We start from the raw sequence: 23,907 nt of genomic DNA, 5'->3' as shown, positions 1-23,907 counted from the left end.
TCGCGCCCCGCAGACTCACCTCTCTACACCCTTAGCCGCCCACGCCAATGTTGCCCCTTTGTCACCAATCGCGGCGACTGATTTGAGGGGCCCATCCAGTGAGCGGCGAGTCACCACCTGCCACTGAATAGTCAGTTATCATGATTATGGCAGGTGACCGAACTCTTTGCAATAGCCCATTCTTAGTTCATCCAAATTTCATTCTATAGACCAGTACTTCTATCCATTATTCTGCAATAGTTCACACTCCCGCCGAGACCTGCTCATGGGCATATCATTTTATTGATATATCCGCGAGCGGGTTTTGGCGGGAGACCTACACAACATCAAAACTCTCCAAAGGGCCTCTACGTGTTGGATCCATATCCCCACGCAAGCCTCTCAAAGGACCGGACTTAGTGCCGTGAATTCCAAAAGAGGAGAAACATAATAATAATAATAATAATAATCCCCTAAGGGGCCACCTTGACGTGGGAGGGGGGCTTACGGGGAGGGGATTTAACAGTCCTCTTCCTCAACTAACGGTCCCAAACCAATCCAAGCCAAGGTAGAACAGCATATGCCGAGGGCTGCATGGCTATGGGAGAGCATAGTCCTAAGTATGCGAACTCTGGATACCGGGGGACCTCCAGTTTCAATTACCCTTGCCATGGTATGCGGGGCTCTGCCGTGGTGGACTTCCAATCCCTTGCTGCTCGTGGGAACCACATGGAGAACGAAAGAAATAAAAACTTATCTACCCAGTCTCAAGCTGTTGTAGATCAATCAAACCCCAATCAACCACAGAATTTTCACAATATATCTGAACAAGTAAATTCTGTTAGGAGAAGTACTAGACGAACATACAACATATATAGAAGTATCTCACCCAATCTTTCCGATATAACAGAACCTTTTAGTCCTAGTACAATATCATACACCCCAAGTCTAGCTTCTGTGGATGAAGATCCTAGTGATCATTTAGTTCAGGAACCTCCTGCTTTGGATGTTGCGCGGGGGGAAAACTCCCTTTTACCCGTGTCCACCAAAACTGGGAAACCAAGAGTGCGCATGAGTTGGAGCTCAGAAGTTAACATTTTTATCATGCGAACTTACTACTACATCACAAAATTAGAGACAGACATGACAATTTACAGGAAAAAACTACATGAACATTTCTTAGCCAGGTATCCAGATATTAACGTGTCAGAACAAAGAATATCTGATCAAAGAAGGGCCATAATAAAGAACAAATACTTATCCGAAAGCTTTTTGAACGAACTGAAAAAAGAAGTCCAAACAAAATTAGAAATTGAATCAAATAATGAAAACAACTCTACCATACATACAATACACAGAGATGATACTACAGATACTCCTAATATACCATCATCTATCGTGCCTTTATCCATACACACACTTTCATCAAGAAACGCCCCTGTATTACAAACACACATACATAATACCAATGCTAACCGTGGTAACTCTGAAGACGTTCCTACACAAGTCACGCAACCATCTAACATGTCTACACAGACAGAAAATATTAATATTCTTCTTGAAAACGAGGTTGAATGCCTGGACTATGAGCTCGAAATTAACACTGATCCTATTGTCCAGCAAATGTACGAAAAGTTACAAACCACATTATTACTATATAGAGGTATAGATCCTACAGTCAGACCAAAATTACCAAAATTAAGATATAGCAAGAAACTAAGTCAGTTACTTAACCTGTTTAATGAACATATACTGAACCGATTTTTATCAAACGAAGTAGAATTAAGTGATATTCACACATTAGTGTACTGCACTGCGTACGTAATATCTCAAGAACTAGGATTTAAAATTAATAATGATACTGAAGAAAGAGTACATAGACACATTAAACAGATTAAAAAGCCATCGTGGAAAGTAAGGTTGGAAAAGGATATAGAATCTATTAGAGCAGACATAGGTAGAGTTACTCAATATATCAATAATAACAGATCTAGAAAATTAGTACAAAAAGTAGAAGAAATATTTCAGAAGCTTAGGGTCCACAGCAAATATGATAAAAATAACGAAAAACCGGAAGAATACTTAGATACATTAAAGCAAAAATTAGCTCTCAAATCCAAAAGATTAGCAAGGTACAATAAATCTTTGAAAAGAAAAAATGATAACAAATTGTTCACAACAAATGAAAAGAATTTTTATAGGAAACTACAAGCAGAAAATAATTCGCAAGATAACAATGGTAGCACAGAAATCCCTTCAACAGAAGAGTTAGAAAACTTTTGGGCTGGTATTTGGGAAACGGAATCACAACACAAGGAAGCGGAATGGATGATAAAAGAAGAAGGAAGATGGGAAACAATAGAAGAAATGCGCCTCGGAGACATTACAGAAAGCGATATCAAAGAGAACACTGTTCATTTACACAACTGGAAAGCACCTGGTGTCGATAAAATTCATAACTTCTGGTATAAAAAATTACATGTTTTGCATAGGCCAATAGCGAAAACCTTTACAAATATATTTCAAGGTATGGAAAATATACCCCAATTTGTTACAAAAGGTATTACATACATGTTACCGAAAGGATCTCACACTAAACAACCATCAAAATATAGACCTATAACCTGTCTTCCTACTATCTATAAAATATTAACATCAGTTATCTCATCAAGGATCAATGCACACTTAGAACAAAATAATATCTTATCTGAAGAACAGAAAGGGTGTAGAAAAGGGCACATGGGATGCAAAGAGCAACTTATAATTGACTCTACAATTCATAAACATGCTGCTGCAAAAAGAAGGAACCTACATTGTGCGTATATAGACTATCAAAAAGCTTTTGATAGTGTCCCACACTCTTGGCTACTACGTGTCCTAAATATATATAAAATTGACCCAAAAATAGTTTTATTTTTACAGAATATAATGCCGAACTGGAAAACTTCACTTTGTCTAACCACGCAAAACTCTAAAGTCACAAGCAGGGAGATAACCATCAAAAAAGGCATATATCAAGGGGACTCACTGAGTCCCTTATGGTTTTGTCTTGCCCTTAATCCACTGTCTCATTTGTTGAATGGTCTCCGTGTTGGATACTCTCTTAAACATGACAATACAGAAACTAATATTGATCACTTAATTTATATGGATGATATTAAACTTTACGCTAAAACAAAAAAAGACATTGATAAATTAATAGAAACCACAGCAAAATTTAGCAACGATATTAATATGAAATTCGGACTTGACAAATGTCGTACATTACATATAATTAAAGGTAAAACCCAACCCGGGGGGTATGCAATAAGTGAGACAGAGTCAATAGCAGCAATGGAACCCAATGAAGTTTATAAATATTTGGGATACGTGCAATCAAGAGGTCTAGATCATAGTGAAATAAAAAGATCCCTACAAAATGAGTACAGAAGAAGAATTATTAAAGTAACAAAAAGCCAGCTTACAGGAAAAAACATGATTAAAGCCATAAACACTTTTTGCATCCCTATCCTTACTTACTCTTTCGGAGTTATAAAATGGTCTAAAACTAATATAATCACAATAGAACGTATGACTAGAACTATCCTAACGAAATATAATTATTTACACCCAAAGTCAGCAATAGAACGCATGGTCATAAAAAGGAAAAATGGTGGTCGTGGACTTATTAATATTCAAGCTCTCTGGAAAAAGCAAATTACAACTCTTAAAACATTCTTTAGTAGAAAAGCCGAACATAACCAAATACACAGTGCAATCATTAATAACGACAAAATGTACACACCACTAAACCTAACTGACAGACAGACAGAAACAGAACCCTGTAGAACCGACTATGAGGATGAAAATATAGACGAATGGAAAAGGAAAGTACTCCACGGTAGACATCCAAACGACCTCCAACAATCCCATATAGACCTAGAGGCTTCAAACAAATGGTTACAAGTTGGCACCCTATTTGCTGAAACAGAAGGATTCTTAATTGCAATACAAGATCAGGTAATAAACACCAAAAACTACCAAAAATATATAATAAAGGACGCACATATTAGAGATGATAAATGCCGAAAATGCCACATACATTCAGAAACCATACAACACATAACTGGAGCATGCCCTCACCTTACTCAAACAGATTACACCCACAGGCACAACCAAGTTGCAAACATCATACACCAAAAACTTGCTCATAAACATAACCTTTTACAAACTACAAACAAGCCTACACCCTACTATGAGTACTTACCAAAGCCAGTCCTAGAAAACAATACACATAAACTATATTATGATCGAAGCATCCTTACCGATAGAACCATACACTATAACAGACCTGACATTGTACTACAAGATAAACTAAATAAAACTACATACCTTATAGACATAGCAGTACCGAATACGCATAATCTCACAAAAACTATTACAGAAAAAATTCACAAATACACAGACCTAAAAGATGAAATATATAGGATATGGAATCAAGATAAAGTTTTCATAGTTCCCATTGTATTGTCCACAACTGGTGTCATTCCCAAGCATTTGCATAATTCCCTCAAGCTACTCAATCTCAAACCCCTTACATATATTAATATGCAGAAAGCAGCAATTCTTAATACCTGTCGAATAGTTAGGAAGTTTATGGACTCTACAGACACTGACACCTACAACATAAATACCAACTACACACACACGGACTGACCCCCTTAATCTACCCTAAAAATGATAGCCACTTGGTCATGGCCCGTGTCTATCATTAGAATGCCAGCCTCGGCTGAGAGCTTAAAGTGATAAAAACATAAAATAATAATAATATCTTTATTTTTCTCCACAAAAAACAACTTAAATATAACATAATTTATATGTACAAGCACAATACAATTAACAAGGAGATTGTGGAGAACTGGTGCCCGTGCTAGGTATCCGAAGAACCTGTATTACGGGCCACCAGGTCTCACCCATGAAATTAAGGACTATGCAAACAGGTCTAAATGTAAATAAAAGTCAGAAAACACTTTATGATAAAAATTGTGGAGTGTACACGTGTACGATACATCCTACGTATATAATATAATAACAATAGTTTTAAATTAGGAAACCACAACAAATAAATCCTCTGTTTCGTCATAGGTGAGTGCTTGTAACCAAATGTATTAATGTTATGTAGGTCTCCCGCCAAGACCCGCTCCCGGATATACCAATGAAATGGTATGCCCATGAGCAGGCTTCGGCACCATTGCAGAATAATGGATACAAGTACTGATCTATGGAATGATATTTGGATGAACTTAAAATAGGCTATTGCAAAAAGTTCGGACACCTGTCATAATCATGATAACTGACTATAAAGTGGCAGGTGGTGACTCGCCGCTCACTGGATGGGCCCCTCAAATCAGTCGCCGTGATTGACACATTGACGTGGGTGGCTAATTATTATTATTATTATTATTATTATTATTAGAAAAGTTTATCAATAGGTAATTACGATATTGTATACCACCACTCGCTTCCGTTGAAGGAAAATATCATAAGAAAACCTGTACTGTAGAAGGCAATGGCAAACCAATCCTTTAATAATGCCTAGAATTTCGTTGTGTTTCTTTCACACCACTAAATGATCACGACCCTTAGCCAAGAGGAATACGTCTATGAAGAGTCATAATACAAGGAAAATTCTAACTTAAATAAAATGGGATGAAGGTAGAAAGATTCGGAGAACATAGTCATAACGACAATCATGCAGTGTCTATACATCAGTGCGGCTCAACATCAGGTTGAGTTACACTGGATTATCTAAAATGCGGTATGAGTATCGTCTAATATTTAAGTTGATCCTGCCATGCTTGCTGAAGGTGCCACGTTATTTGCACAGATGACTGTGACAGAGAAGTATGTGGCACACCGTTGTGTAAACTGTTTGCATGTCTATAGCTAATAGAACAAGCAATCAAATCTTTAGAATTAGATAAATTGTTCTAATACTAATACTACTTAATCGTTAGATACTTGAATTCAGGATAGACACAGTACTAACGTTTAAAAATCCTTACGTATTATAAAAGTCCTCCTGTTACGTCTGTCTGTCTGTATGAACACGATAAACTCAAAAACTAAGTACCGGGGAGATTTTGCATTGTCCACAACTATTGACAATGCTGCACTGGAGTTACCTAGTTTCTCTCGACTTTCTTCATATTGTGTTGAAGTCCGCTTGTGCTAGCTATGCTACCATTGCCTATTATAATAACATACATTGATAATAGCGGCGAGTGGCCCTAGAATAGGACCAGTCCATACTTTGTGGTTGTGGATGTTGTACGAGGCGACTAAGGGATAAATAGTCTTGGCAGCTGATAGTAAACAATAGCATTTGCAAGGACGGTTAATGTCAGGCAGGCGCCAGGATGTAAAATCAAAGGCGAATCTTCAAAATTTTCAGGTTAATTTTTTACGCTTATCCCGGCCTTCATGGCGTCACGGTTCCGAATGCGAAAGGGAACTATAATAATGAAAAAAACATTTTCGAAATGAGTAATATAAAAAATATATATATTTAGTTAGAATTGAGAATACGCAAAACTAAAATAGGTGTGTAATGCAATGACGCATGAGAAATTTTTACGATTGTGAAACTGACGACGTGGCCCTTCGCAGCACTGATTTTACGTTTATTACTTTGTACTACTACTTTCTCGAACGAGTTGTTCTCTGCATAGAGGATATAATAGTAGTGACAAGGTGACATCTTTGATTAATTGATCCTTTTAGATCCACACAAATGACGAGATAGGACTAGGACTGAGAGCATCTGTATCTCACAAACTATATATGACTATATATAGTTTGTGAGATACAGATGCTCTCAGTCCGTCAGCCTGACTTAAAACTTCATAACTCGCTTATTTTGCTTTCACAAAATCCAATTCCAACTTTGACAATTGTTTTAGAATTTCATGAAGTGATGGAATTATTAGGTACTCGAGTATTATTTGACATGAAAAGCAGAAATCACTGTCAAGTTATGCGACCCAGAAAAAGGAATGAATACCATAACGTTTGGGATTAGAGCTGCTGTGAATAGGGGTCAGATTACTTAAATTGCTTTAAAGTTACTGTAGTGATTGACATGTAATAGATAAGATTATATAATTTACGACAATAGTAGCAACAATTGTTTAAAATGCACTTCCTCAATCAATCAAATCCAAACCGTTGATTAGCTAAAGGAAATTTTATTTATTTAACTTTATTATAAAAAAAAACATGTAAAGGCGGAGTTAAAACCGGAGGTTTTTCCTACCAGTCAACCGATAAGTGGTGCATCGAGGAAAGAACATAATATTACACATTTTATATTGGATAGTCATAAATTACGACTATGAAAATTTTTGCCAAACTGAAGACATAGATAAGCAAGCACATAGGTGAGGTCTGGCTGTTACAATTATGGCTAACATAATCAGAATTGACATCCTGATTGCAGTGGGTCTTGTGACTGACTGGAAAAGATACAATACGCCATTATATCAGCCACAATGAGCAACACCGACTGTCTATTGTAAGTTTGGTAGAAACATGACATTAACATGACAACGGTGTTTTGATCGATAACGGAGCATGTGTGGACGGCACGAATCTTCATGGCTACTTTTGTTTCAATTTGCTTGAATTATATTTAGGTACTTTTAAAATAGATACCTTTTATTTACACAAAATTCTGCTTTGGTTTTTGTTTGCTTTTTTTACCTTTTTGTGGATCACTTTGCTAGTGTTTTGATATAGTATTAAATTCAAATTTCTTAATCAACTTAGGATAATAATAATATACATCACTTATTGACGTCAAAAATTACTTAATACAAAGTCTACTGCCTTCCATAGCGCAAGTGAAAAAGAAGCGACACGACAAACTTAACCGCAAGAAATGTTAATTAACAAATGGAATGATAATTGATTTATTATTTATTTATTTATTGATGATTTTAATACTTGAATTATTTGAAATAGCGGTCTTTCCCGAGGTTGAAATCCGTTGCAATTGTGGCAATAGTTAAGTACAATTAATGACTAATAAATCGTTTACATTTCTATTCAGTTAACTATCTAGGTAATGTGCAAATCGGTTTGTCCTTCTTTGCGACGTAATTTATTATCAGAGGACTTTATTTCCTTTTTGACCTGCTTAAGATATTTATGTTTGTATTAAAATAATTTTTAATTACCATAAACTCAATCTGTATTGAGTGAGTGATTGATAATAATGATGTTTGATGTCAGAAAATGATTGGACAAAAAATACAATAGGATGTTCTGTCGTTGTAATTGCATGTAACAAATCAATAGTTTAACAGCCATAACAGCAATATGTACTGTCGACATATCAACTTAACCAAAATAATGTCGACTGTACGTAAGGAAGACTGTAAATACATAACTAATTTCAATGTCATGTTTGAAACAGAAATACTCTGATTTTGCATTTAAAGTTTGTTTTTCAAGTGGCTAGCAACACTAGACATAATAATTTATTTTATAGGCACAATGTTTACTAACATGTACTGAACTATTAGGATCAAGCATGTTTATGTTCAGATCAAGAGTCAATTAAAAAGTTCACACCTAGAAATACAATACAGCCTATTTATTATCTTTTAACTATTATGTCTCATACATCGAGAAATCTAATGAGATACTTCATATTCACCAGGATAATTCCTGGTGAATTAAAGAAAAATAAAGCAAATGACAGAACGGTTCTAGTCATCATAATCGTAGTCATCTCCTCAACGCTGAGGGTCGTGAGCACCAGCAGCTCTTTTGACAAGGGCTTTCCAGGCAATACTGATCAGTCAGGAATCAGTGCTTACAAGATGCTCTAAGTAGCATCGTACCATATTTATGAGCCAAGTAATTTATTATGAGCCATATTTATGAGCCAAACTTAAAGTAGCATATGAAGATGAAATTAAGACATTTGCTTAGATAGACACTTGTATCGACGTAATCATAATGAAACTCCTTTTATCTTTTTTTTTTATGGAGTAGGGCATGTGGTCACCGCGTTCCAAGAGTAACTGCAATAGCAAGGACATCACAGGAGCATTCGGGTCTTGAAGGTGTTCACCAAAACAAGTTAAATACACCTATATTTTTAGAAACCTGTACTGATAATCTCGAAATATCAACTTGCATCTAATACAAACTGCATGGCAAATGTATTACTTGTGCAATTACAATGTGGCTTGTGTGTCTGCCAGCCAGCGTCACGGCCCGCTGGCTGCAATTGTCGTGAACTAACAAACAATTATATTGACGAGGACAAACAATACTTAGGTTTACTAATAACATGAAATTGAAAAGGTTAGAAGCTTCTAGAAAGGGTTATAGGTTATAGGTCTTCATTCTTCACCTAAAGAAGCTGCTAAATCGCTGGAAAAATATAAACTCTCAAAAGACTTCGAAAAGGTAGAGTGATGCCATTAAAACCGAAACAAGTGGGGCTTTTCTGGTCACAACTTTGTGACTGAGGTGCCATAGAATATATTATGCATCTGATATTGTATCACAACTGCCTTATATCCTGCACTATGGAGAACGTAAACGAGGCCAAAAACAGACCAACAGTGCGGTTAACTGGTCGAATATTTAATAGCTATTACGACTCAACAAAAATAATACTCGAAAAATGTTTAAAACATGTTTAATGTAGAAATTAATTTGATTCAAATTTAAATTACACATAAAACGTTTTCGGCTATATCTGTTAGTGAAGATAAATAAATAAATAATAAATATTTTACGACAATTCGCACAGATTGAGCTAGACCCAAAGTAAGTCCGAGACTTGTGTTATGGGATACTAACTCAACCGAGGTCGTTAAGATATAAGATGGTGGATGGAATTATTTATAAGCCTACAATACAGACATATGTATTTAATTAGAGAGCTTTTAGGTATGTTATTTACCACAAAAAAAAAATGAGCGTAGAAAATGATGATACACTGATTGATGTCTTTGTCAATCCTTGGAGGAATTCGTGTTGAACTGCCATTTGGATGCATTGATGGTTTTAGGAGGTAAGGAATGTCTCTTGCACAGCCCATTCTATAATTGTGAAATTCCAAATAGATATTAGTCGACCAGCAATTTGAGGATTAGCATTTTTTTCACCCATTTCAATTTCCTGAGCGCGGTTGGAAAGGCAGTTGCTTAATTATCTTTTTTAGTTCTAATTGCGCCGTCAAGGCAGCCAACCAACTGGGTCTTCCTTCTCTCATTGTTTTTATTGTTGTTTTTTGTATCTAACCTATGACCTGGATGTGCCATAGCTGTCCATAGATGACCTGGTTGAGCGTCATCGTGCTGCAACTGCATCGGGAGAAAAAGCAATACACGCTTCACCGGTTTTCAGTGCTAATTGATTTTCTTTCGTGGTTTAATAGACAAAAAGTTAATTATGTTTAATGTGTGCTTCAAATTAAGCTCTTCTTAGCATAGGATAGTTTAGTAAATAAAGGAAGTTAAAAAAAATTCGTTCAAAAATATCTTTTGGTTGAATTATAAGCATGTAAAAAAATCACAGATTTGAACATTTGTGATGGCAGAAACTTATTCAGTATCCTTGATAGATTTGTAATACATAAATAGACATTGTACTTAATAATTATTTGAAAGTAGTTTGAAGTACATGATACTGAATTCGCCTGTAAAGCCACCAGCAACAGTTAGTCATAAAATAATTGTAAAAAGGTTTTTGAAACATGCAACGCTTTCACAGACTTCGCTTTTTTGGAAGAAATACAATATAATATGTTTGATAACAAACTCTGTAAACAATTGCTCATTTTTATACAGAAAATATGTTTTTGTTCACAATGTATCGTCACCTACAACACAAAATCGGAATAATGTCATGAATCATTATTACATAAGCCGACGTCAGCTGTTCATTTAGGTATTAAAAAAATTAAAACGTCTGTGCCCAGTGAACAATTAACTGCATCTTTAGTTCATCATCAGGTCTTGCTTATTGCAATGTAGTGTCTTCGGAACTAAAGCTACGTGCAAAAAATAATTATCGTGCTGTTGACCGTAGAGGTGTGTTGTTGGGGGCCGATTCTGGTTTATTATCAGGTCTTGCTTATCACAATTATGCACGGTCATCAGAACTAAAGGTGTTTTCCAAATTCTATCATATTCGGACATTGGGGAGTGGCTCATATTCAGTGGGGCGAGAAATTTATAAAAATGTGACGGGGCCCTTAATGTGTCTTATATAACACATCCTATTAGAAACATTCTGTAAAAAACTAACCAAGTCTCGATGAAGCTATTTGTTGTAGATACAACATCTATAAATATTCAGGCTTCAAGGCTTTAATTATAAGCATTTAATTATTAAATAATGAAACAATATTCAATTGAAATAATTTCACGAGAGGTTTAAATTGACAGCGCCACACAGCGATGAAAAACGTTAATGGTGCAGACTTATCAGTAGACAGACATGTCGATCTCAGCATATAACTCCGTATCAAGTCTCCTTTGAAGCAATTATACGAGGGTGGGGTTGCACAAGTCACTTTGACGTTTGACGTCGTCGTTGACTTTAACCTGTGCGCCGCTGACGTTTAGACAATGTGCAGGTGCACTTTATGTATTTCTGCGCAGATTAAAGCTAACGTCAAAGTTAACTGGTGAAATCCACCCTAAGAGAATTCGAAGGGAAGCAAAAAATAACTCATTTGCGTGTCACTTCCGTGGTCTGCCTATTTTAAATTTGTTTATTAAGCACTTATGGTCATTTTCAATTATATTTTTTGTCATTCAGAAATTTCAAGTCATGAGCTGTAGTTTTGGTATTAAAATGGTCAAGTGTGTGTTGAGATCCGTAGAAAAAGAACACGTAAGAAACAAGGAATTGTGCAACATCAATAACTGAATTGTAACCATAGATAAAAGATTGTAACAGAAACAGTAGGTACAAAAAAGTTCACTTTTTGTGGTGAAGTTTTACTGTAGAATAAAATATTTAAATAGGATCTAATTAAACTGGGAGTTTTATTTATTGAAGTACATAACATAACACTGTAAATATAAAACTTACAAAATAGGAAACAATGTAGGAAAGTACTACTTATTTCTATAGAAATTTCTTAGAAAAATGAAAAAAAAAGAGGTATTGGCATGTACAAGAAAAGGAGATAGATATATGTATATTGTAATGTATTTATAATATTTGGTTTTATATCTGCCAAAATATGGCTAAAAATTAAATTGAATTATTTTGAACTATTATATGCCAATACAAAAATAACATGAAATGGACACGCATGTAACTTTAAACTTGTCACTTCATCACGTAAACTCGATCAGTTAACCTGGCGTGACCATCACGTGTGGTGGTCACACAGCGTGTCAGCTGGCCACGTGTTCATTACAGCCATGATTCTCATGCAGTCGAGCTTATTACATTGATTTTTTTTCCAAATTTTCAAAGATTGGGAAAATTCACATGTATTTCGAATCGATTAAACTTGCGATTGTGATTTTCTGTGGAAGCAGAATCTATGTTGGACCTTAAAATTTGGAGAAAATGAGATTCGGGCTCCTGTCTTGGTCTGGTGGTATAGGAACAAATGAGTGCGCTACGGTGCGCAAATTTTAAGTGTTCTATTAGCGCTAGGAACTCAGTCTAATATGCATCACCTCTTGGTTGACTGGTAGAAAAAGCGTCAGGCTTTAAGTCCGCCCTTTAATTTTTTTTTGTGATGAAGTTATAAATAAAGTCCCAGGATATTATTATTTTATCTATGTCCCAGGGCTCAAGATCAAGACAATCAACTCATGTGTGGTAGTTTTTTTTTATATACCAACACCAACTAGTACTGTGACATGGAAGTCTTGTAAACCTCATGTTGTCTGCCTTCAATTTTATCTGACAACAGTTTTATTATTGAAATAAAAAAAACAAATTTCTTGGTATTAGTTTTCTATGGATAAAAACTTGTTGGTAACTGATGCGTAACTTCCGCAACGCATCCACGAATTAATTCGCACCATAGCGCGAGTGCGTTTTTGTTTTGTCTTATTGATTAGTCACTTTATAATACAGTGTTATTATGTTATTGTTTGATCACAAGTTTAGTTTTGACAGTGTTGCGTGTATCTGTGAATATTTGATTTGAACTTATTCCCTGACTACACGTACGTACGTACGTTTTACGATACTCGACAATCTTGACTGACGAAAAAGATTTGCAAGAACAAGAGATAAACACAGCCCTTTTCCCTCTTGTTCTAGTCTTTTTTTTGTTCTTGTCAAGTCGAAATAGCGAACAAATTAAATTAATTTAGACCAGTAAGTAGTTGCAGCAATTGCCTTGTCATTGGTCTTTATAAGGTATTCTATGGAGCGAGAGCAGGGCCAGTTGACAAGACAACAGTCGAGCCATGGAAAGAACAGGCACATAAGTTTGTTCAAATGGGCTGCAAAATCAAGATTCGGATTTTCTAGTCCCTGAATATCTAAAACACTGATTAAAAACTTGTGGTAAAAACAAAAAAAATAAAAAAAATCTTACTCACTCATACCTACTTAGTTAATTTTAAGTTATTCTTAATCATGCGATTATGAATAAACAGTTTTTTTATCACACCAAACAGCGGTATAGAAGAGTGTCGAAACACCGTATATTTTGGTGGTAAATATTAATCAGTTTATGTAACGTTAAGACAACAGCTGACGGTCGCTTGCTGCATTTTAATTAGTTAGTTACCGCGATTTCCCGGCCTTATGTTAATTGCCGCCGCTGTAAGGTGTTTTTATTAAGGTTCAATATCAAAAATACTTTATTTTTCGTCCTCAGGACGTCCTTATTGATGGACACTGTTGGTGGGCCGGTTTCATTCACCGTAAACATTATACAGATGATACAGGCAAAATGAAAGGTAATGAGAGGCTGGCCACGCGGAGGAAAACTTTTTCCAAGATGGATGTAGAACGGACAACGCTCAGCACACAGACAATCCAGGATAGAAGAACGTCCTGGCGAATAATGGGAACGGGCAAGGAAGAAGACGTCATCTTCAACCTATGTATGTAGTGGATGTAGGACGTGCGATATGAATAATATTCAAGTTGTACTTCTACTTCTAGCCCTCGGATACACGCAAGCCGTGTGTCACAGTCCGCTTTCACTATGCTAATAATTCTTGGTCCGTGCTCTAAATAGGAACTGGATATAATATTGATCTTGCAAGAAAAATTTAATTGATGTACCCATCTATAGTTTATGGATTGATATGGTCGGAAATAATTTAAATTATATTTATCATAGATAAAATAAATATTTACTACAAAAATATATTTATAATTTGTCATTGTAATTGTGGATATTTTAAATTTTAAAATCATCCCAGGATGGAATCCTTTGCCCAGCAATGGGACATGAAGAAAAAAAAAGAAAACTGTTTTTACGGCGGTTTAATTGTGTAATCTTCAAAACTAGCTGTTGGGTGAGATGTAAAAAAATCTTGTTTTATTTGTGAGTAGGAGTTTTTGATGTGTAGATATTTAAGTATTAGTTCCAAGCATTTACAATTTACATTACAGCTGGCTGTAACTGAATATTTATGTAAATGAACTGTGAAATTTGCACTTCGACCCCACACATCTCATGTATAAATACTAACAATTCTAAAAAATCTGTGTTTTTTACGCTTCCATAATCGATGGTCTGTGATTGAACCGTGATTGAGCCTAATCAATATAACAGATAATGACAGCCGGAGTTAATTAGAAAAGACATGACAATTGCAATGGTCATCCTTTTGTTGTTTGATTTGAAAAAATCTTGGTCTTCCTTGTTAATTATAAAATAACTAGCTGCATCACGCGGGTTTATCCACCAATTTAAAAAATACGTTTTAATATTTAAGCACAAGTAGTGCCATCTACTTTAAAAAGCGTCAATGACTATCAGGCTTTTTGACCAAATCCTATGGGAATCGTATTACGTATGCCTTTGTCGATTATGAGATGACCTTCGACGAGAAGTCAAATTGGCCCGATTTTTGGCCACGTTGAACTCTCTCAATGTATTTCTCTTATCTCAGCGCATTTCCGGTTGTTTCTTCAGTCAGCCGTTGAGCGTCGGGATCTTAATCTTTATCAGGCATTCATATACGTCTCAACACCGATCCCATACCCATCAAAACATTGGTGCAGCAAGGGATACCCTAAGAGGATATGAATAGAATTTAGGTGATACCGTCTCTCCCAAACTATTTACTATCATAAATGACTTTTCAAATACTACAATATGATTTGGAGGGACTAAACATTTGGTGTGAATCTATCCTAACTATGGCTTGTAGACAACATAAATAAATAAATAAATATATTAGGACAAATCACACAGATTGAGCTAGCCCCAAAGTAAGTTCGAGACTTGTGTTATGGGATACTAACTCAACGATACTATATTTTATAACAAATACATATATAGATAAACATCCAAGACCCGGGCCAATCAGAAAAAGATCATTTTCCATCATGACCCGACCGGTGATCGAACCCGGGACCTCTCGGTTCAGGAGCACTCACTTTACCACTGCGCCACCGAGGTCGTCAATTATTAACATGACTATGTTTGAAAGCGTTTCAAAAATATTGACTAGGCTTCAGAATATATATGTGAGGTGTGTCTTCAGATGAACACGACAAAGTTAATGTCAGCGTATCTGATCTCTCGGATACGATCGTTGTAGTCCATGGTGTGGTGAGAGATGTGCTTCACAAATATACGTCGCCTGGTCATTGTTTATTCTTTGACAAAGAAGATTGATCAACGTAGTTTGTTATACAGCTGGGCTGGGTAGCGTTCAGTAAATTAGTAGATCTCTTAAACAATAGAGAAGTACGTACTCGCCTCAGTGACCGGTGTATGCTCCCTTCGATCACAAACGATCATACATGTGTAATAAGATTTTTGTGTACACACAATATACAGTCACGAGCAGATAAACCTGGAGGCCTACCACGAAACACACAAACACGTTGCACGTTACTAACGTCTAGATGTCGCCTCTTCTACCCATATCATGAGCAAATAGTGTAAAAAAGAGAGATCGTGTGGACGCGTCTTATGTTTCATGGTAGCCCCCCAGACCTCAATTAACTGACTACCATATGAAGGTCAAGTTTATCTACCCCTGATTGGATGCAGTAGCGCACAGGGCGATGGAGCTACGAGTACTCATGAACAAGTTAGGGCATTTTATACCTGATGAGGCTACTCCGTAATAATCAGCCCAATGGTTTCGATAATTTGAATTAAATATTATGTGCAATTAGTAAAATATATAATTCTGCTTATTATGTAAATTACAACCACTTCCTTTTATTCATCTTTATGAATCGCTTAAAATTGACTCTCGTTTTATAAAAAAAAAATTATAAGTACTAATAAAATATTACTACTTTATTATTATCACAATATCTTATCGCTATCTTTGACAGGTTTTATAATAAACTGGTAAATGCCATATCTATTTATTTTTTTGGAATTGTATACTATAAATTTTATTATTTTTAACTACAGTTGGAAGTATTATGAATGCTAAATTATGATAGCTAATTCATTTGATTTTACTGTTTTGGGGAAGCTCACAAAACAAAACGAGTTCGTGTGTCGTGTTTCGAAAATTCTTCGACAACGATTTTCTATTTATTTATTTAAATTAGCTTGATGGATGTTTGCGAACGCGAATCGGCGAAAGTTGTTGTCATAAACGACCTATTTCCACGAATTATTATTATAAAATCAATGTGACATTTCTTTCAAAAGAATTTCAAAAGAAAATTGAACATATCATGATAAGCCAAGTTTTGTATAACGATAAATATTGTCTAATTCAATGTGCAGTTTTATAAACAATAAATTGTATCCTTATCTGGCTTTTCCTGCGATGCTGACAATTGCTTTATGAAGTTTGTCACTTACACTGGTGTCCGACTTTATTCAAGTCGCCTAAAGGCATTTGATATGACTTTTATGACCTACAGCTGTCTAGTAACAAGTAGTCACATACACACTCAACTGGGTGTCAATTCTGCTGACGTTAAATTAAAATCGTGTCTCAATGGCTTCAATAGTAGTGTTTATAGCAATTAATGTTAAGAAAGATTACTATTTAAACACCATTGGGATATGATTATGACTTTACTCTTAGCAGAATCGCGATCGAGATCTAAGGAAAACTGTGTCTGGATGTCCCAGGAAGAGGCGATTGCCACAAGTACATAATGTGCGGAGAGTCACACGGACACACGTGACACACGTGATCGCGAGGAAGGTCGATGGTTGCTGATTATATTATTGACCCTCTCGACCCGTAGAAAGTGATGGGTTTCACCCGAGACTCGATTTGAAAGTTTGTTTGTTTGTTTGATACAACTTTATTGCATAAAAACACAAGGAAATACAAAATATAAATAGTGATAGCGACGGCGGACATCCCATGATCCTAATGTAAATATAAATATATGTAAAATAAAAATAAATATTTTTGATGACATAGATTCTTTTTGGAAACCAAATTCTTTTCATCATACAAATCTGCTCATGTTACTTATCCCCTGTCTAGATATTTCTCATCATTTGTGGTCACCGCAATATGTTTTCTCTCTCCTTAAGTTTATATTTGCTGTCATACTCCCGACAGTCCATTCATCTCTTTCTTAGTTTTCTTTTTCTGTAACTATTGTGTTCGCTATATGTTACTTTCTTCGTTAAATTTGCTCATATATCTGCAGTGTCAAAATTACCTACTCTAATTTTACGAACCAAGTTCAGACAGGTTTATATCGCATAACTGGTATATTAGTTTAAGGTCAACGAATTTTAAAATTTTAGCGCCAATAGAGCGAATGGTCATATGTCATGGGCACAGATTTATTTTAGTCAAATGACAGATGTATATGCAGATCAATACCAGCAATGAGATCACCACTGCGCTCACGTAAGAGAGTATAGTGCGAAAATTTCGCGGAAATATTACAGGAGACCTTTTATTTTTTGTACATATAATAAGTGGAATAATAGAACAAGGAGCTATTTGAATTACTGCTATGGGAGGAATACTTCTCTAAATATTGTAACAACTTTTACAGCAAATAAAAATTATTTGATTTTGATTTCCTTATGAACCAGGATTGTATTGTCTGGCCCATGCAGAAATGGCAACACTAAATGTAGCTAGATTGGCTGTTGAAATACGAAGTGGAAAATAAAGATTCTAATCCGGCCGTGAAAACGCTCAGGTGAATGATAGGGACGGTATAAACATTTATTGCACAATGTACGCATATTAGATGCTAGATTAGATAGAAGGGAAGGATTTCTTTCGCCCTTTTCATCAGAGTTTTTTTTTCTAGAAATTAAATTATGAGATTCCGGTAGGAAATTTTGATTATGCCATCGGCTATATACAGTGCTGGTTTTTCAATGCGGTAAATAAAAGCTTTCATGCAAACTATGCAATGGTCATGTATTCGTGAGCCGTATTTGCCTGATATCGGCGATAGGTCGTCGTTAAGTAGACTTTTAATCGCCGGGGTTAACCGTGCCGATGTGGTTTGGTTGGTTTGCAGTAACCCTTGCTTCTTCATTACAGTTCTGTTTACACTACATACTGTATTATATATGTAATTAAAATATAATAAATAAAATAGAACATTAACTATTGTTTATACACGGATAGTTAGTACAGACATCAGCACATCAAGAAACAGCACACTGACTATATTCTACCAAGTAAATTCATCTCTAACTCGACGTGTGGTTGACGCCAACTTGACGTGTGTGTGTGTTACTGGTTGTACATTTGCTTTCGTCATATAAATAGTATCGTATTACATACGTCCACATAATTCGAATAGTGCTTGTCTTCATGGGCTGTGTCTACCAGTGAGTCATGTAATATATTGTTCAGAGCGTGAAATCAAATATGATTTACGACATGTATAGACGTAATGCATAATTAAATTTAAAAAATAAGTTTAAAAAAATAACATGAACAAAGTAAATAGTGTCAGTTACAATAAAAAAAATATTGATAATTAATTTTTTATAACTTATATCCATAAGTATGTATTATAAAAGATGTGTCCCTGTCGCCTCTAATCTGTTTGAACGGTATACATTTAAAAAGTACTGGATTTATTTTTGTACGGTTTTCAGCAATAGATAGTGATGAATTTAGTGATAGTGACGACCTTTGTGGCGCAGTGGTAAAGTGCTTGTCTCTGAACCGAGAGGTCCCGGGTTCGATCACCGGTCGAATCACGATGGAAAATGATCTTTTTCTGATTGGCCCGGGTCTTGGATGTTTATCTATATATGTATTTATTATAAAATATAGTATCCTTGAGTTAGTATCCCATAACACAAGTCTCGAACTTACTTTGGGGCTAGCTCAATCTGTTAGATTTGTCTTTATATATTTATTTATTTATTCCTGAGGAAGGTTTAGGTGTATAATTTGTTATTGTTTTACCCGAGCGAAGCCGGGACGGATTGCTAGTTTTAAATACATTTATCGTAATTTCGTTTAATGAATGTGGCTATATTCTTCATAGTCGTATTTCCTCATGGCTAAGGGTCGTGGTTATTACGTGGAATGAAACACATACAACAACTTTCTTGGCATTATTAATGGAGTGGTTTGCCATTGCCTTCTCCATTTCACACACAAGTTAATAAGAATCAACCAGTGTGCAGGTTTCTTCACGATGTTTTCCTTCACCAGAAGCAAGTGGTGGTCGATGAAAATTAATATACATGAGTCAGATTGGTATACAAACTCATGTGGCACGAGTAGAATTTGAACCTGGGACCTTTCGATCCACGGGCGTCTTAACCATTACACCACCACCGCACATGTGGCTCTATATACGCACAAATAATGTTTCAATTTGGTGCTGAAGTCCTAGAATGAAACCAAACATACTTACATCAAAAAATTGGCTTAATTATTCGTAAGCGAATCCTAATTAATAGATTATTCCTAATACATATTATAAATGCGAAAGTAAGATTGTATCTACTCAACCAATCTTTTTGAAATGTTGCAGACATGTAGTTTGAAGTACGAAGAAGGACATAGAGTATTCTTTCATCCTGGAAAAATACCTAATTGTTCTCGTGGGAAAATCATGCGAGCGAAGCCACAGGCAAAGCTAGTGATTTATAATTATTATAATTATTACTTAAAAGTTGTTTCCAATGTTTTGTATGACACGAAATTTTAGAAAAAATAATATAACTATTGCACAACAAATACCTACGTGTTCGTTCGAGAATCGCGAATTTTCTCTTTCTTTCCTCATAAACTCTTGCGCAACAATTTTTCGAGATTCGCGCACGAGTATATTTGGCGGTACGAATGCCAAAATATGGCGACCTATCGCCTTGCATTTCACGATCATTGGCCGCCAGGTGACGGTCGTCAATAGAAGATAGCGTGGTAGCGTAACGTACCTTAGACCAGCCTTGTACCAAAACGTATTGGGGGCCTCCAAAAGACATGAACAAAAATTGCATTCCAAAAAAGTTGATTTTGTAATGTTAGTGATTTTATAAACCCATAAGTTGCGCACGAGGGGTTTTCTCCTGAGGGAATTTTGGGAGAAGCTGTGTGCTATTCCAGATTAAATTATAGCTGTATATGCTCATTCACATCCAAATTTTCACATTTATAATATTACTTACAATTAATGCTCCTGAGAAATATATAGTTAAAAAATCAAACCCTTTTTTTGTTTTTCTTTCACTTTTTCTTATTTTTATTTTATTTTATTTTATTATTAGTTAAAGACATCTTTTTTGATGCTTCTGAATAACATTTGGCCAAATATACAGCTACAAACATGTCAGTAACTCTTGGTTCAGTGATAAAATCATGATACTATCTGTATTATAAAAAAATATATTCGTATTTTTTAATACATACGTTGGAACAAAAAGTGTGGATTAATTAACGACAAGTTGTTATCTAAGGTAAATCTCTAAGGGAATCCCTTCTCCTCAAACCATATATAGCACTCAACATGAGTGTCCATTCTGTGGCCCGTATTGTTGGTACAGTTGATTTGGGGATAGCTACGCTCCTGATTTGGGGTCCTTGTTTGGGGTCGCTCAAAAGGGTTATGAAGGGTCGCGCGACCTTGAAACGATGACGTAAGTATTACTCAATTCCGATGTGACGTCTTATATTCGCGCCCCTATTTGAGGGGTTGCTATTCATTTGTGATATCTATGATTCGTGTCACAGAATTAATTGTCACTTGGCTCCGTGAGTACCTGAACGGGCTAAATAATTAAATCGATCGAAACTGGATAAATATAATATCGGTTCGTCTTATTTTGGACCCGGTCATGCGCACATAAGTTTTATGAATGTGGGTACTTGGGATAGTTATGGAAAAAATTGTCTAACAATTTCAAAAATAAAGCATAGGAATACAAATCAGTCTTAACTCCGAAGCCGAGGGCCATGCTTATTCTCCAGTTAGCTTTGCTTGTCTGAGGATGATCTCAAAGACACAGGGGTCTTGGGTTAGTGGGTGAAATGGTCCCAGAGAGGGAGGGCGGATCACCCGTCCGGCGCTGCGTTCCCAACCAGGAAAGAATAATGATGTTTCTTAGTGTCAGGTTTCATACTAACAAATACTCACAATTTGTCACAAACGTGGTTTAACAGAGATTATTTTTATGTTGGGGTGAAATATCTGTGCCCAGTAGGTATATGCCCGGGCACACACCCATCTCTGTGTTTATAGTATAGTGGGGTTGGTAGGATTACATGCACACTGGGAGTGATTGCTGGTCAGCGAAATATTGAATTAAATTTGCATACGGTGCAGACGATGTGGGAAGGTTTTAGCTAGACAATTTTTTTTATCAGTATACTCGTATGTGTGGGTTGGATATTAAGTAACAGGAAGGAGTGTCGCCGATTTTTCACGTTTGTAATCTTCCATTTCCTAATTTCCGATTGGGATGTTGTTAAAATAATGATTCGAAATTGTTTAGAAGCTATAATATTATTAAATTTTGACATACCTAGCGATTCGTTGAAATCTTTTACAGCGGGTCTTTCAAAAATTATAAAATTTTATTCTGTTCTAGTTTAATGAAAGTTTTTGTGATAAGATTAATAATTATATTGTTGATGCTTGAATGAGTTAGAAATATTTATTGATAACCCAAATTAATAAGAAAATAAAAACAAAACTTAGCTGACAATTTGTCCTTGACAATTGTCCTTGTTTGAAAATATAGATTCAAACAAGGACGTTGTCTCGAACTTGCCTATGAGTTGAGTCGAACCGCATTTATGTATCTACATATTTGTACTGTCGCAGACATCGATGGTCGCAATCGCTGGTATTGTTATTAGGCCGATGCTCGTATGTTTTTATACTGTCTAGTTTATCATGTGTGCTTACATAAACAAATATTACTCACTTAAAAATGTGCTGCCGTTGTTCCCATGGCAGGCCAGACAGGACTCCTTGCCGTCCAGCCCGACACTCGGGGCCGGCGACAGCTTGGGGCACAACTTACACGCCCCGTTGTACTTTTCGCATAGACACACATTCTTTTCCAAGCCCTCAACTTTCAGTTCATTAAGCCCGAACCTATCGCACTCGCGTTTCGCCAAACTCGCCGCCAACTTGCCCGTGTTATCCAGAAACTCGCACGAATGTGGACATACGTGACACGACTTGACCGCCAAGTTCCTGTTCGTCTCCGTGTTCATATTGTCATTTTGACAGTCCAAATCTATCTGCAACTTATCGTCCTTAGATTCCATGCTGCCCGTTAAATAAGACGTTAAAGTCACCTCGGAAGACGAGCGTACCGTGTTGTTCAGCTTGTATTTCGTCATGGTCACTTTAGGATTGTTTTGTAAACTGAAGCGCGGGACATGTTAGTGGTAGATTGCGGTGTCGCAGTTTCGCGGGGAGGTGCGGTCGACAGCGGTAGTAGCGGCGCACTGAGGCAACGCGGCCGGCTCGTGCGGTGGCTGGCGGCTGCCTGGAGTGGAAGGGTGATGAGACCTGACTTTGTCATAACAATTTTCAGTAATGCTTAGGCCGTAATTTTGTTTGAAATGTTGTGATAGGTTTTCAAATTAAAATTTCTTTAAATTGCGGAATTTTATTTAAATTTACTTGCATACATTTTATTGATGTTAATTTTTTACTTGCCTATGAATAAGGTTTCTATCGCGCGGTCGCCTCAAACTGAAAGAAACTCGTGATTCTCCAAAGAAATTACGAGATTTGTTTTTTTTTTATAAACGCGATTTCATTACTTAATAATAATTATTTACTTATTTATAAAACACATATACCGATTTACAGTCCATACTATAAATACGACATTTTGTCAGAATTTTTGAGTTGTAAGTCATGATTTTAATTAGTTTCATCCAAGTATGAATTGAGTCGGTGTCATTATTACGTATAAGTAGGTAAACATAAATAACATTCAACACCAATCAGTTACTTCAGTTATAAGGTCTAGTATGACAATACGAAAATTTGTAACAGTTCCAGTATATTAAACTTGCGACACCACTAACTACGCCTGTCAAAATGTAATAGCAAATATAGTATTCGTACAACAGTTGATTATTATTATTAATTACTTATTTTTAAAATTAGTACCATTTCAAGCCACGTTTGTGAAAAAATAAATTATTCATCTAATTTATAAAAATAATAATAATAATAAGGTAGTAACTTATAAAAAGATTACGTGTGTACTATAATAACTGCCAAGACAAATAATTGACATTATTTTGATAGTACAGTGTTATAAATAAACTACTAAAATGTTTTTTTATGTAATTATAAAGT

General features: G+C 35.7%; 1 protein-coding gene across 1 annotated transcript in view; it reads right to left on the bottom strand.

Annotated features, from left to right (window-relative positions):
* Positions 1-23,088, bottom strand: part of LOC128673669 (sodium-independent sulfate anion transporter-like) — a 42,250-nt gene extending 19,162 nt beyond the window's left edge. The window contains exon 1 of the mRNA XM_053751675.2: positions 22,508-23,088. Within this exon, the coding sequence (XP_053607650.1) occupies positions 22,508-22,931 (424 nt within the window). The 5' untranslated portion in view covers positions 22,932-23,088. The remainder of the gene's footprint in view (positions 1-22,507) is intronic.
* Positions 23,089-23,907: the final 819 nt, after the last annotated feature.

Source organism: Plodia interpunctella, chromosome 11 (genome assembly GCF_027563975.2).
Source record: "Plodia interpunctella isolate USDA-ARS_2022_Savannah chromosome 11, ilPloInte3.2, whole genome shotgun sequence".
Taxonomy (NCBI): Eukaryota; Metazoa; Arthropoda; class Insecta; order Lepidoptera; family Pyralidae; genus Plodia; species Plodia interpunctella.
This window is presented reverse-complemented; position numbering and strand designations above follow the sequence as displayed.